Source organism: Dasypus novemcinctus, chromosome 7 (genome assembly GCF_030445035.2).
Source record: "Dasypus novemcinctus isolate mDasNov1 chromosome 7, mDasNov1.1.hap2, whole genome shotgun sequence".
Taxonomy (NCBI): domain Eukaryota; kingdom Metazoa; phylum Chordata; class Mammalia; order Cingulata; family Dasypodidae; genus Dasypus; species Dasypus novemcinctus.
The window spans coordinates 81,266,030-81,281,885 of NC_080679.1; the positions used below are offsets into that span (position 1 = coordinate 81,266,030).

Consider the following 15,856-nt stretch of genomic DNA (forward strand, 5'->3'; position numbering starts at 1 on the left):
GTTAACTCTCACCCCACCTAAAAACATCCACACTAGACTGGAAGCTTTACAAAGAAAGCAACTGTATCTAATTTTATTCTCCATGATATCCTCAATTCCATTCAAAAGTTTGGCATATCGAAGACATTTGATAAATGCATATTCTTAGACACTGAATTTATTTTGGCCATCTTTAAGATAATAAACATGTTTTCCTTTAAAGTCTTCCTTTCCCTATGTGTAATAATGAAATCTACCCATTTGCCCATTGTTCTGAAAATATGACTAAGGGTACCATTGGCATGTAGCATGCAATTTGGGAGTAGAACTACAGTTCTCTAGGAAGTATCACTTTTAAATGTTACCGAGATGGTATGTTTTTAATATTTTGCATATAATCCCAAAAGCATTTAGCAGATATCCCTATTAACTTCCAGATGTTACTGTTAGACAGTGTGTACTGTGGCTCAAAGTGGATTTATATGGTGAATAAATATTTCAACAAAATTTATCAAATGCCTTCAATATGTCAAACCTTGCTTGGAGTTGAGAATACCACAGAGATAAAGTTAGACTCAGTCATTTTCTTGGTAAAGCTTCCAGTCCAGGGTGTATTTGTGTACAAGGCGGGCAGTTGGAGTAACTTGCATTAATCAAATAATTTATAAAAATGTGAAAATTAAATGTGATAAGTACTATAAAGGAAAGGTAAGAACCAGTGACATTTAAGTGGTGAAAATCAACTGGATTTTCTGAGAGATTTTAGTTTAGAATGGGTAAAAGAAATACAAGTTTTAAGTATGACTCCTAGTTTACTATTTTGGACAACAGGATGGATAATGACATCTGAGATAGGAAATACTTGAAGAGGACCAAGTTTTGGATTGGAGGTGGGGAGTGATTGATGCTTCTATTTGGACATGCTGGATTTAAGATACCATTGAAACATTGAAGAGAAAGTATCAAGCAGGCAATTGTCTATATGATTTGAGTTCAGAGTAAAGCTCATAGAAGGAGATATGTATTTTGCATCACTTGCATTAAGAAGATAATTGAAGCCTTGGGCAGTGATAAAAATTGCTAGGAAGAATATAGATGAAAAAATAAAAGAGATTAGAAAACATTTTGAGCAACTGTATTATGGTTTTCATAAATTATGTTAATGAGTATGAAATTGCTTCTAAACACTATACCTATATTGACAAGAACAAATCAATGCAGATATTAAACAAATTGAGAGGAGTAAAATGCATAATCTGAACATTAATAATTGGTAATATAAATGTTGTTATCTACTTCACAATATACATTTATATTTTAATATATTTAAATATTTTACTATATTTAAGTCATATTAGAAGTAAAATATAACATTACAAATGAAAAATATGGAATAATACTGGCATTATATTTATCTATACCAGAAATCTTTATTTCTTCATATAGTTTCAAATTACTCTCTTGTGTCCTTTCTTTTCAACATGGTAGATTCCCTTTGTGGTTTATCCAATAATGTCTAAATTTCTCCCTCACTTTAAAAGGACAGCTTTATTGGATATATTATTCTTGGATAACAATTCATTTTTCTTCCAACACCTTAACTGTATTCTCTCAATGCCTTCTGCCCTCTATGGTTTCTAATGGGAAGTTGGATACTAGTCTTATTAAAAAATACTTATATGGGATGTGTAGCTCCTCTGTTGCTGTTTACAAGATTCTGTCTTTGTCCTTGATAGGCAATAGTTTTATTATTATACATCTTGGTGTAGGTATCTTTGTGTTCATCCTGCTTGGCATTCATTGAAGTTCTTAAATTTGTATATTCTTATCTTTACCTGATTTGAGAAGTTTTATTATTTCTTGGAATATTTTTTCTGCCCCTTTCTCTTCTCTCGTCTCCTTCTGGCACTCCTATGATACATATTTTGATATGCTTGATGGTTTCCCACAGGTTCCTCAAGTCATTAAGTTTTTTTTTCTTCTTTCTGCTCCTCTGACCACATAACTTCAATGGTCTTATCTTCAAATTTGCTGATTCTTCCTTCAATCTCCTCTGATCTGTGATTGAAACCCTTTACTGAGTTTTTCATTTGAGTTCCTGTCCTTTTCTGCTACAGACTTTCCATTTGGTTCATCTTTACAATTTCTATCTCATTGTTGAAATTTCTTATTTTGTTCATATATTTGTCCTAATTTCCTTTAGTTCTTTGTCCATGTTTTCCTTTAATTTATTAATCTTATTTAAGAGTATTATATGATCAATCTTTAATAATAATTCCAGAGAAAGCGTCCACTGAATTGTTTTTCATTCCTTGTGACTACATCATTCTTTCATGTATCCTTGTACATTTGTAATTTTTTGCTAAGAATTTGACCTTCTGAATATTATATTTTGGTAACTATGGAAATCTACCTCTCAGCCCACTAGACCAAGAACAAGAAAAAAAAAAACAACAGAAAGAAAAAAGAAGAAAAAATACTAACCTGTAGAGAATATATCCCCCCCCTCCTCCAACTGCACAGGAAAAAGTACTCACTACTTCTCCATGGCTTAATCCTCTTAGTGGAGTCCTTTATAAATGGGATGCATAAGGAGAGAGAGAGAGAGAAAAACTAACCAAAAAACACTGCACTGGCTTTACTATTTCCCCAACATGTCTCAAATGTTTGAGAAATGGTACCAGCTATATACATTACTATGATCAGTTTAAAGTCCTAGTTTACAACTGGTGAAAATTATAACAGTTATACTTACATCTTGTGGCAATTGCCAGCCAAGTGGCAAATAACTCAGTTCTAAAATACAATCCCAGTGTCTGTTTCCTGGGCCACTCCTGGCATAAAATGGTCCATGTTGGGTTCTCCAAGACACAAATTATGAGCCAAAAATTACACTGTAGAATGTTTATTAGGGTGTGCTCTTGATGTCAATGGAAGAGAAGAGATAGAAAGGAAGCAAGATGGATGGAGGGATAAATTGAGCTGTGATGCAGTCTGAATGGAGGTGTTAGTCAACCCTGCAGGGAATTTTGAAGCAGGAGTGACCCTTCAGTGTTGTCCTGAGTTATCCTGCCAGTTATTGAATACAGTCTACTTTTTGGGGAGGTGGTTCTCTTCAGTTAAAGCAAGCCTGGTAGAGGAAGACAGCGGAAATCATCCTGTGTACAGCACTCCCAGCCTGTGGGGAAAGAAATCCTTCACTCTTGAAGCAAGAGCTTGGCTATGCATCAGAGTCCACAACCACATAATTACACCTAAATAAATCATGCCAAAATGTTTTGCTTCTAAATTTGAAACTCTTTTATACATATACATTTACTAATGTTTTGCAGTCTTATAATTTAACAAAACTCTTTTGGGTCGCATAGTTTCACAAACATCAATTGTAATTAATTTTTTTTGTCTGCCCCTATTTCTAGACTAAGAGACTTACCGTGCTTTATCTACTTTTTAATAAAAGTGACACATACTAAGTGTTCCATAAATGTTTGCGGAATGACTGTTGACTGTGACTCCAAAGTGTGTGTTTGTTAGGTTTTCCATCCACTTTCACTTACTTTCTACAAAAAGGTACTATAAAATATAATGAATACACTATAGATAGTCTACTATTATTTTCCCTTTATCACTCATTTGCATATATATTTATATTTATGTTAGGTAGCTTAAATTAGCATTTCCAGAGGACTCCATCAATACTGAGATTAAATCAATTTCAGATCATATTTATAAAAAATATTCCCTGTCTTTGAGAGTTAATTTCCAGGGAATGGAGGCTCAGCATTCTCTAGTAATTCTCATTTGTTTTTTTAAAATATTTTTATTATATTTTTTAGTTTTTTTTCATTTTATAGTCATTTTTTGTCTTTTTTTAAAAAAGATACATAGATCACAAATCTTATTTGTTTTTATGTCTCATACTTTGAGTCTGAGGATCATGCTTATGACCTATTTCTGATCTCCATGTAAATTTGATTTTCTAAGATAAGATTTCATATTTTGGTAATACCTGAAGATTTTAAAGCTTTTACAGGAGATTGGAAATCTCCCTTCATTCTCAACAGTCTTTCCAGTGAGGAAAACATGTACTTCACTTCTCTTTCACTTCAACATTTGTGATTACCTTTCTATAAATTCATTTTCTTGATAATGGGAGAACTTTGCTGCTGTTCAATTGGATAGTAACAGTAGAGAGTAACTGTCAAAACAAACTGGCATAAGTCTTTTTCCTATCTTCCCATTCCTTGAAAAATTAATATGCCTGTAGAAATTACTCTAGAGATGCTTATAGAAAATCTTAGTCGGGGGTAAATATGTCAGATGGACATTTGGTTGCACATTGGGGAATGGGTGGTAAGTTTGCATTCCGGTAAAGTTTTACTGTGCTGTGGGAAAATCATTGTCCCAAATCCAAAGGATGTGCTGCCCAGAGTCCCAAATCTGTCACAAGGATTGATTGTGTGAAAGCTGTAAAGGACAATTTAACACAATATTCTGGGGAATAGAACATTTTACAAGATTCATTGGAAGGCCCAAGTCTTCTATAAATAATGCAAAACTCCTTACATGCGAAGCTCTACCCTCACACAGTTCCCTTTTCCATGGCATTTGATCTATCATAGGCCCTACTTGATTTCTCTCCAAGAGGTTTTTATACCTGGGAATGCTAATTTTTATGGCATAAGTATACATCTTACACAGTTCTGTGACATAAATGAAGTGAAAAATTATTATAAAGTTGTTTCATAATATTAATAGTTATGTACTAAGAAAAAAAAGATAAAATGGGGTTACTGCCTGCAACCATAAGAAAGTTTACAGAATTTTTGATTTGTGTATTTAACTACACTTTATTTCCTGAAGCTTGTTATTTATTTAGCTGGGTTTTTTTTGTCATAATTACAGTGAACCAAAACTCATTACTAAATAAAGTTTATTTGGATTTCAAAAGCATGAATTTTTAAAAACTCCTACATTTTTTACAAGGTAGCTGACAGCCAAAGATTATACTTTACTATTTATAATTAAGAAAAAGATGTTTAATAATATATTTTTGATTAAATTAGGTATACAGAAGGACAATTCATACTTTTTCTTTGTTTTTGCTGATGTGGGTATTAGCTTCTTTTAGTCTCATATTTTAACATAATTGAAGACTGGAATGGGCTATCGAGAGTAAGTGGGCAGAGTCCCAAGAGAAGATTTTTGTAAAAAAAAAAAGCCACTTTTTAAAAGTCCCACTGTCATTAAGAAACTATATTTTAAGATATTATATCATGAGCTTTCATGAAGTGTTTCCTTCTTTATGGAAACATTTGTTATTTTAGCATAACAGACTGTAGATATTATGCTGTGGCATTAAGAATATAAGAAGAATAATGCAATAATTTGACTTGAATAAAGAATTTGAAACTGTAACCCTAAAATTTACCATTTTCTCATCAGACTTGCTAAGGATTATATTAAGTTGGTAAAAATGTAGGTATTAAGGATAATTTGAGATCGTATTAGCAAGAGGGCAGTTTTCAACTGTCTTTTGGTTTCATATTTATAGAAAGTCAATGGTTTGAATTTATAGTGGAGAATATGTGATCAAGTTTGATAGTCACTGTAGCAGTTTGATATTGTTATGAACTCCAAAAATAGATATTGGATTATGTTTGTAACCTGGTCTATACCTGGGCATGATTAAGTTATGATTAGGGCATTTGATTGGGCCATGTCATCAGGGCATTTAGTCCCCACCCTTTGGTAAAAGACATGGCAAAGGACAGAGTTGAGGTGTTTTTGATGTGGGAGTTTGATGCTGAAGCCCTGGGAAGTAAGCTCACAGAGGAAACAGAAGCAAGTCCCAGGAAGAGAGGAACCCTGAACCCAGGAAGAAGCAAGTCCTGGGAAGGAAAGAACCCTAAACCCAGAGATAAGCAAGACCCTGGAAGAGAGGAACCCCGGAAGCCTGAACCCTGGCAGACATCAGCAGTCATCTTGCTCCAACATGTGAAAATAGACTTTGGTGAGGGAAGTAACTTATACTTATAGCCTGGTATCTGTAAGCTCCTACCCCAAATAAATACGCTTTATAAAAGCAAACAATTTCTGGTATTTTGCATTGGCACCCCTTTGGCTGACTAATACAGTCACTAAACATGGTAAGAAAAATACCTGACAACATTTAGTGCTATGATTTGAGTCTTTATCAGTGATACAAAGTAAGCAATAAAATGCAATGTGCAGAACTCATTTAAATAACTTCTATAATCTTTATTCTTTAGTTTGTTCTTGAGTATGGACCCCACATTAATCTGGATGAAAACAGATATTCTTCATTAGATGTTTACAGAGTTATGCCATGATAATTTCATATTGATAATTATTTAAAGAACCATAATAATAAGAGAATGAAAAATTTATATTTTCAAATAGCACTAAGGCTGTGGTGTAGTATTTTATTTTTTCCAGAACATTTTTGTTTTGTGGTAACATGTGCCTCAAGTCAAATAATTCCTAAATTGTGGAAAAACATTTACTTAGAATAACAATAAAGAGGGGGGAAAAAGTTACAGTAGTGGTTTATTTGTTTGTTCATTTTTGTGCACACTGGGTAAATTAATTTTATTGCAGCAGAAGTTATAAAGAAGGTATAAGAACTGATAGATATTAACCATATAGGATCTCATCAGTGATGTTGACTGGCATGTAGAAAAACAGAGCAATATACTTAAGTGCTGTTTGACAGAAAAACATTGCCACATTGTTCTTCTCTTCATTCCATTAAGAACAAAAGTATATTCACACAAATTTTAAAAATCATAAAACTGTAATACAAGAAATTCCTGCTGTGTTAGATATAAGATACTTGAACATTAAGTTTATCAACAATTTCAACAAAGGGTTATCAAAATCCCTAAAGTCTTATGTAAGGACAATACTTCCCAGTGTCTGAGTGTGGCCTGTAGGTGGCTAATGATGTTTCATTCAGTGTCACTGTAGCACCTATTCCTTTTAATCTGCTCTTCCACGGTAAGTTGTTCAGACTCGACCTCCACCATGGTAAACGAAGGCTTAGCTGCCCATTCATTGCTCACAGCATCAAAACTTGTGTTTCCATTACTGTGGGTTTCTCCTATTGTTTTACCATGCTGATGTTTAATATCCTTCTCAAATTCTCTTAAATACAAACATGGCATGTTTTTAAGTGGCTCTACAGAATCCATTAAATCAGGTTCAAAAGTGTTCTCATCCTTCTTGGGAAAAGCAGTGATTTTCACAGTGTTAGAAAAGAAGAAGTGTAAGTTTTTGTTATTTGAGTGGTTTTCCCTGATGTTTAATATATTTGTATCAGAAGAAACTATTGATGCTTTCTGCTTTTTTATTAATCTATCGTTGAGGCCTGATTTTGGAACAGACTGCACAGGACTGCCAGCAGAAGCTCTGTGAGTTTGTTTATCGAGAGCCATAGCTAGTACGTTCCTTGAATAAGTTTTTTCGGATTCAAAGATACCAAGCAACTCTGAAATTCTTGATACATTTTCTAAATTTTCCATTTCATATTCACTTGCGGTATATTTTGCTTCACTAGAGAGTGGTAGTAGATTAGAAAACTCTAAAAGAGATGTCTTCTCTCCATAATTATTCAGATGTGAGACTTCCACATAGTTGTTGTTGTTATTCTTATTCAAATTCTCTTTACAATTTTCTGGCACCACTTCATCAACACTGTGAGTAACCTGTAAAACTTCTGTAGCATGGGGTTCATTAATTTGTTCATTTTTCTCCTTTTCAACACTCTGTATAACCACATTATTATTGTCATTAAAATCCATTTCACTTTTCCTCTTACTTTTTACATCTTCAGCTTCATTCAGGTTATCTTGCACATTTTTATTTCCTTCCTTCATCTCATCTTTTCTTGCTTCATACATTTTCATTCCTTTGATTCTGATACCATCCTCTTTCTGGCATACATGGATGGACTGCAGATATGGCTGCGGGAAAGAAATATTTTCTTGCTCTTGTCCTTTATTTTCCAGAGTTTTAACATGTTCTGTCAGTGATCCACTTTTAATTTCAGGGGATAAAGAAGTTGTCATTTCAGGTGGCCATTTAGGTTTACTCATTTTGAGCTCTTCCTCAAGGGTGAAGGTTTTTTTAGGCATCTCACTGGACGGAGGCCAAATGATTTTTAATTTTCCCCTCTCTCCTACTTTTCTCAAATCGTCTCTTCGCCTTTCCCCATTACCAGAATCTAAATGTTTATTGACATCTCCTAGAATGGGGGTGTTTGCTGCAGTGCTTTTATACATATATGGTTCTTCATTGGGAATAAAGTCTACAGAGATGTTTTTATTTTTGCGATTCCACTGATCTTTATGCTGTTTGTGTCCAAAACCTTCATCATAATTTCCTTTAGATTTGAAAAGTTGCTTAAAATGAGGTTTACAGTATATTTGTCCATGAAGTGATGCATAATTTCCCAAACTGCCAAAGAGAAAAATAAAACAATAATTTTAGCAAAAGAGAAAAACAAAACAAAAACACAAAACACTGCAGATTGATAGCAAATTCTTAGAGAGTTAGGGAATTAATTACTTTAATATTTCCATAATATCAGTGTGACTCAGTGCAAATAACTTCCTGGAATAGGAATATTCTTACTAATTGAACATTCCTGTTAGATAACAGTTACCACAAATACTCTACAGGTATTTGTCTTGCAATATTTATGACTTCATGATATATGTCAGGTATTGGTATAAGAGTTATTAAATTTAAAGCATATGTAGATATAGATGGTAAAAAAAAAAGACTAAATATCTGCTAACCCAATGATCTATGTAAGAGGTTGCAATTTTCAATAAATCCTGACTAGCACACACATAAAAACCAACAATTTGAAATACTTTGTTAGCTGGATTTTGAATGAATTGGAAACCTAGCTTATGCAACTGTTTATCGTGCCTCTTTTGAGAGATCAACCAATAGAGTGCCTGTTAAATTTAAAATCAAATTTAGTCAGAAGCAGCAGCATTGTTTTTTAATATCTCTCAATCTACACATAAAAACAAAGCAAGTATGTAGCAAAATTTATAGTTCATAGACAACATTTACAACCTGAAAATACAAGGAGGGTAAAGAAAGAACAGTAATAGTAATAAGACCTGTATGATAGTTGCATCTGTACGAGAGATAGCAGAGGGAACAAGGGAAATAGCTGAGGGACCTGAAACTAGGAAATCCCCATATAGCCAGCTATTGCTTACTGGAAGTGTTACAGGCCCATCAAGATAACAGCAGCTAAAACCTGGAGGGGTTTTGCCCTCTTCAACAGTGAGTGAGCACAAGGGGCCTCCAGTGAGGACTGAAGAGATTATGGCAATTCGAGTATAAAAACTGATGTGCTGGGGTCTCCTTTCAGAACAGGGGTCCACAATCAGTAAAATTATATAGGAGTGGAATCAAGATTGACCAGGATACTGACAAGAGAAATGAAAGGGAAGGTCTTGACCAACATGGAAGAGAGGAACTAAGCAAGGAAATCCTAGAAAGCAAGATGCCATATTTTTTGAACTGGTATCTTGCCAGAAGAGGGAGCTCTGTGAAATTAGAAAAGCCATTCTGATTTTAAACTTCCTTCTAAGGTTGGGAAAAATTAATTTTACATAAAAATGAGCAACAGAATAGTTCTGAAGTCAAGCCTTTTACAGAGTTATTATAGGAAAAAGAGCATTAAAATATCCCTGCAAACAATGAAAACGTATCAGAGAAATATGGCCTGAAAATAGATCAAACTTCAATCTATTATTTTGAAATAAGCTAAAAGACATTAATATGATAAAAAGGCATGGAAAAACAAAATAAACCAAAATGAGGCAAAAATAAGAAATAAGGAAAAAACAGAAATAAAAGAAAAAAACCATGTCAATAATAAAAACTAATCTAGAAGAAACACAAGAGCAAACAAACACAATATAAATTGTCATGAGAAGAGAAACAAGGGAAGAAAATTTTGAAGATTTAAAAAATAAAAAGAAATGAAGAAAAAGATAAAATAAAAGTATTTGAGAGAGACAGAGATTATATATAGGCAAAACATACCCAACATATGTATAACAGGATATCCTGAGAAGAAAACTAAATTAAGGAAACAGGTCAAATTGTAAAACACTATAAAGAAAAGTTATTGATATAAAAGTATGAAATTACATATTGAAAAAACACATTGGGCTGAAAGACCCAAAATGACAAACACAAAGAATTAGAATTATTGACAGAAAAAGAAAAAATTGTTTGTGTAAGTATAAAAAAAAAGAACCTATGATTTATAAGAAAAATAAAATTATATTAGTTTCAGACATTTCCTCAGCAACATTTAATGCTAGGAAAAAATGGAGTAACACGTTTATTTAAGATACTCAACAAAAGGAAGAGTAAGCTAATGATTTTAAATTCAGCAAAACTTTCTTTCCAGTATAAAGGCCACAGACAAATTGTTATCAGCATGTAAGAAATCAGGAACATTGTTCCATGAAGCCCTTCTGAGGAATCTACTAGAGTAGAGAATGAGCTTCAACAATCAGAATAACATGGACATAAGGAATGGTGGTGAGCATTAAATACATAGTTAGCTATAGAACTAAGAAGTAATGAAGGCAAAGAGGAAGATAATATGGTATGTAATGACCGTATGATGACTGAAGACATAATGTAATAATTAAAAAGTGAGGGGTAATAATTCAAAGGTTTAGAGCAAATGCAATTTTGTAATGTTTTGATAATCAAATAGCATTTTCTAAAGAACAATGCTAACAGCATTGTCTTTTACAAATGAGTAAGGCATATTTTAACTCTGTTATCGCCTGTGTCTTTGAGAACCAGGAATCTGAAAGTGGAGGAAAGGAAGTACAGATGCAATAGAGAAAAGTAAAAAAGCAAAACAGTTTTCAATTTGATTTGGAATATTACTATGAACTCATGATACATTTTTCATTTATGTATAATTATTTACTTGTTCTGTTCACTAAAACAACTTAGAAACAATGGCCAGTTTAGTAAAATGAGCATCTTCAGCATCCAGAGTATAGTCTGGAAATATTGTTTCTCATTAGAAAGAATCAGAGCTTAGGGAAATGACTGATTCTAGGTCTGGAGCAGGAAATGTACAAGATGAGCATGGATCATTTGGTCCTGTCAGATCATGAGCAAGATATGAAAGATTACTAAGGTCACTCTGGAGACCACTCAAAGAGGCTCTCACCAACCAGGGATAGGGCAATTTGATCTTCAATAATGATAATAATTGAATTTTATAAAAACCAATCAAAATGTATAAATTCATGAGTCCATTTGATTTTAAAACATTTTAAATATTGGTTACTACTAGAGGATGACAGAGAACCATTTTTTACATGGGTAAATAAATAAGTGCTATATTCTGCCTTTCCTCTATGAACTATACCATTTGGTAACAAAGTAGTAGAGGAGTGGAAGCATCTCTTTGTAAACAGCATTAGAATATAAACATTTTGCGAACATCAGTGCATGGGTATAGTTGGTATCAAGCCTCATTATCTGCCTTAACTGCAAAAGGAGAACAACCAGCCACTATGTGCTTACTATGCCCTTGCTAACATTATCTATATTCTTGCCAAAAGTATAAAACTTCAGTCAAATCCAGAGTCTAGATCTAGCTGCCAGTTTTCAGGAAATACAGAGGGCAGAGGAGCATGCTGAACTGCACTAGAAGTGTGTAATCATCAAAATCCACTCTGTGGAAAACTATACAGGTCAAATGTCCAGTGGTTTACAAATAAATTGTAAGAACTAAAAGGGATGGAAGGGAACCTATTGATTACAAGTGACTTAAAAGGCATATCAACTTTATTTTAATGGGCAAGACTAAAGTCTAATGTCTGGGAAAGCACATTTTGATTACAAAACTATGAAAATGCAAGCAAGTAATTATAAATGATGATATTTACTCATGGGGAGAGAAAGCGGGGATTGTGATCAGGATGGGGGATGGGGTACATTGAATGACCTTTTGCGGTGGCTGGCAAAATTCTATTTCTTGAACGGGGTAGTTGTTACAAGAGTGTTCACTTTATAATTCATTCAGTCATGCATTTGCTTTGTTTTGTTTTTTGTATTGGTGTTTTTGTACAATAAAAATATTTTAAAGAGCAGTTAAATAAATATTTTTGAGTCCTTACTAAGTGTCATATTTTTCTTGATGTTGGTAAAAGTTTACATAAACACATTTCCTACAGTTCCAAGATCAGAGTGGGGTGGAAACAATTGCATTGCATTGAATTAGGAATGGGACAAGCACAGGGGATACTGTGAAAGAGATGGGAAGGATATCTGACCTATACATGGGGGTCAAAGCGGTCTCCTCTGAAGATACAAAATCTCAGTCAAGGTCTGAAGAAGGAGGAAAGACATTAGCCTGGTGGAGACCTGGAGTAGGGAGAGAGGAAGACTCCTATACAAGGAGTGAGGATAACACTTGGGATCAGTTAGAATGAGAAAGAAAAACAATGCTTTTGAGGAGATGAAAGAAGTTCAGTTTGATGAAAAGTAAATGAAATGGGGGGGAATAGGGATGGAAGAGGTTGTGAGTGGAGAAAGGGTCTGATCTTGATTGCCTTTTCATTCATGTTAAGAGTTTAAATCTTTTTTTGAGGGTGGCCATGGAAGCCATTATATTTAATATGTTTGAACAGGTGAGTGATCTTGGGTTTGTGTTTCAGAAACAGTATTCTCATTGCATTATGGAGCATGGCTTTGGGGAGGGTTGCTGTTAGTGGTGGTGGTGAGAAATAACAGAGGCAGGGAGACCAACTAGCTGAAAAGGCTATTGTACTAGTTCAGGTGAGAGATGATACTTGCTTGAAGAAGAGCTGGGCTGTGGGGATGGTGAGAAGTAACAAATCAAGAGGTATTAATGGACTAGAAATTACAGCACTTGGTTGCTGCTTGTTTGGAGGGAATGAAAGAGGGGAGGGAGTAAAGGCTTCAGGCTTCTGTCATTGAGGTAATGTAATTGTCATTTACTGATATAGGGGCACAAATACAGACCATACAGTCAATGGAGAGAATTTTTGTAGAGAGAAGATAATGGAACATACTGAATTTGTCATTATTTTGAGAAATATAATTGGAGATATATGCTAGTCATTGAGATTTGAAGCACAGTAGCTTCTGAAGTACAGTAGAGAGAGCACTTGTGCTAGAGGTGTCCATTTCATAGTATTATTGCATGGATGATGATTAATGTCATGGGAATGGATGCGATTCACCAGAAAGAATATAAACAGTGAGAAGGATAAATGCTCATAACAGAATTCCAAGGAACTCTAATGTAATGGACAGAGAAAGAGCCACCTACACAGAAGTCCTGAGACAGCATTTAGAGGTAGGAGGAAAACGATTATACTCTGGTGTCATGGAAACCAAAGAAAAGAGTGTTTCAATAAGGGGTGTGCAGCACTGTTAAATGAAATCAGGAAGAGTATGGTTTGAGAGGTGCACATTGAATTTAGCAAAAAATTTCCATTTTATCATTTTGGACTACAGCCACACCAAATGTTATACTTACTTAAATGCATTTACTTCAAGAATCTTGGAAAATATGTACAGTAAGAACTGTGTTGATGGAGTGTTTCTGTTGTTCAAAAGAGTAAACAGTATTTCTCTGACTTGTCACTGACATTTTCCCAAATTCCTTTATTTTTTTAAACATAGCTGGTATAGCATGAACATAAGTAAACTCTAGCCTACCACCTGTTTTTGTAAATGAAGTTTTATTGAGACAGTCAGGCTCATTCATTTAGTTGCCCATGGCTGCTTTTGCACAGCTATGGTAAAGGTGAGTGGCTGCCACAGATACAGTGACAAAGCTAAAATATTTGTTATCTGGCCCTGTATAGAAAAAGTTTAATGGCTCCTGGTCTAGAATGTAGACACTAGAATAAAGTAATGCCTTAAAAATCATGATCTTCACAGTAACCTTTGGGTTTTTTTTTTTTTTTTCAGTCATGCTATATCCGTATTTGGAAAAAGGGTTTGATTAGGAAACCAAAGTTTTCAAAAACAGTAAAGGGTTACAGTCGTCCTGAGCAATATATGCAACATGTGAGTGTATCCACTTTTGTGAATGTGTTAACTGACTGCAGTAAGATCTTGGAAAATCCCCTACAGATGTGAGGTTACAGTGTTACAAGCTCTTTGAATGTTTGTCACAGATGACAAAAGCATTTTACCTCAGTTTACTGTTGCAATGGTGGCATCGAAAGCAGGACTTATGAAAATGCTGCTTGTCTGCTACTAGGCACTCCATTGGATAAACTGTCTTTTGACAAAGTAAACATATGTCCTTGTCTTGGAGCAGCAGTTTCTAAAAGTAAAAATCGACAACCACATATATGGTATTATCTTCAATCATATTGTAAATACAAAGCAAACAAAGCAAAACAAAACAGGATCATAGTAGCTGGCCATGCTGTTAAAGCAGAAAGCTCTGAGACATCTGTTTTACTGCTGCTTCTCTAGCATAGGCCACTCTGCCCATCATATCTGATACTCTGGTACAAGCAGCCTAGTATACTGTCTCTATTATTTATACATTGTACAAGTTGACTTTCATTATTTAAGGAAACATACATGAGAAAAATATGCTCATTAATTTTAATTTGCCAAAGAAATACATACTAAAATTGGCCACGCACAGCTCCAGGAGAAGTTATTCTGAATAACTGAATTTGGTGTGCATGTATTTATATATATTTAGGTTTACTCCTAACTTTGTGCTAAATTTTTATGTTTCAAAGCCTCTGGGCAGATATTTCTAAAATATATACATATCTTTTTTCTGTTTTGAACACTGTACTTATTTAAATATCTTCTTGATGACGTTGGGTTATTGCTAATATACCAACTTTACCTCTAATACAATGAAACTTCAGAATACATTAAAATATTTAGGGATACTTGTCCTCAATCTAAGTGGCTTTAGATTTTAGGGCTTTGGGGAGTCTCATGTCTGCTTTTTATAGCTTTCCCACCTCTTTCCTATTTGTAAGTCCCTACAATCACTTTCTTTTGCCTACATGTGAATGCTAGCCTCTATGAAAAACCATAGTTATATTACTAACCAGTGTTTGTAGAATGGTTTGGAACTGACACAGAACTTTCACTTCAGTATTGCTTTTGATCCTCACAATGATCCTGTGTGAACATCTGAGCTTTTAAATTACTTATGTATAAGAGTATATATGCTCACTGCTGGTGAAATATATGCACACAGATACTCAGTTTGGTCTACAGAAAGATCTATATTGCTTATTTGATTCTAGTAAGGATACCATTTCTAACATCAGTTACTTTGTTTTTTGTTTTCCCTGTATGTTTTTGAGCTACTTAACAGAAACTGAGCATTTGAAATTAATTAGATAGCTTTGCTTAATTATGACAGAAGCAGGCACAAGAAGGAACCACATTAACTTGCTAGAGTAGATACATATGTTGCAAATATGATAGAGGCATAAATATTAGTTTCAGCAGTTTTTATTTTTAAGCTTGCTTTTTCTTTCAAGCTGTCTTAAAGAAAGGACTACAATAATGGTGCTCATTAATTATATCAAATCATTTTATGGTGAAGCCTCATTAATTATAAGTAGGGAAAATATAAAGAAATGAGTTGTTCTTTGATGTTTAAGAAACATGTACTAAGTTCACATGTTGTAAATCTCCCTCCTTGTAAACATAAAAAATTCAAAACATATTGTCTACATTCATCTGTGAATGGAACCAAATGAGCTATGGTTTGGGGTTTATTTTAAGAAAAGTAAAAGTTATAGGAAAAAGTACACTAGTTTTA

At 33.9% G+C, this 15,856-nt stretch overlaps 1 protein-coding gene across 3 annotated transcripts in view; it reads right to left on the reverse strand.

Annotated features, from left to right (window-relative positions):
- Positions 1-6,216: 6,216 nt before the first annotated feature.
- XIRP2 (xin actin binding repeat containing 2) overlaps positions 6,217-15,856 on the reverse strand; it is a 71,961-nt gene continuing 62,321 nt past the window's right edge. For 2 of the 3 annotated variants that reach the window (XM_004464375.3, XM_012527501.3), the window contains 2 exons: positions 14,241-14,374; positions 6,217-8,457 (listed from right to left, as the gene is read on the reverse strand). In XM_004464375.3, the coding sequence (XP_004464432.2) occupies positions 14,280-14,374 (95 nt within the window). In that variant the 3' untranslated portion in view covers positions 6,217-8,457; positions 14,241-14,279. The remainder of the gene's footprint in view (positions 8,458-14,240; positions 14,375-15,856) is intronic. The other variant, XM_071216314.1, reaches the window with a different exon arrangement.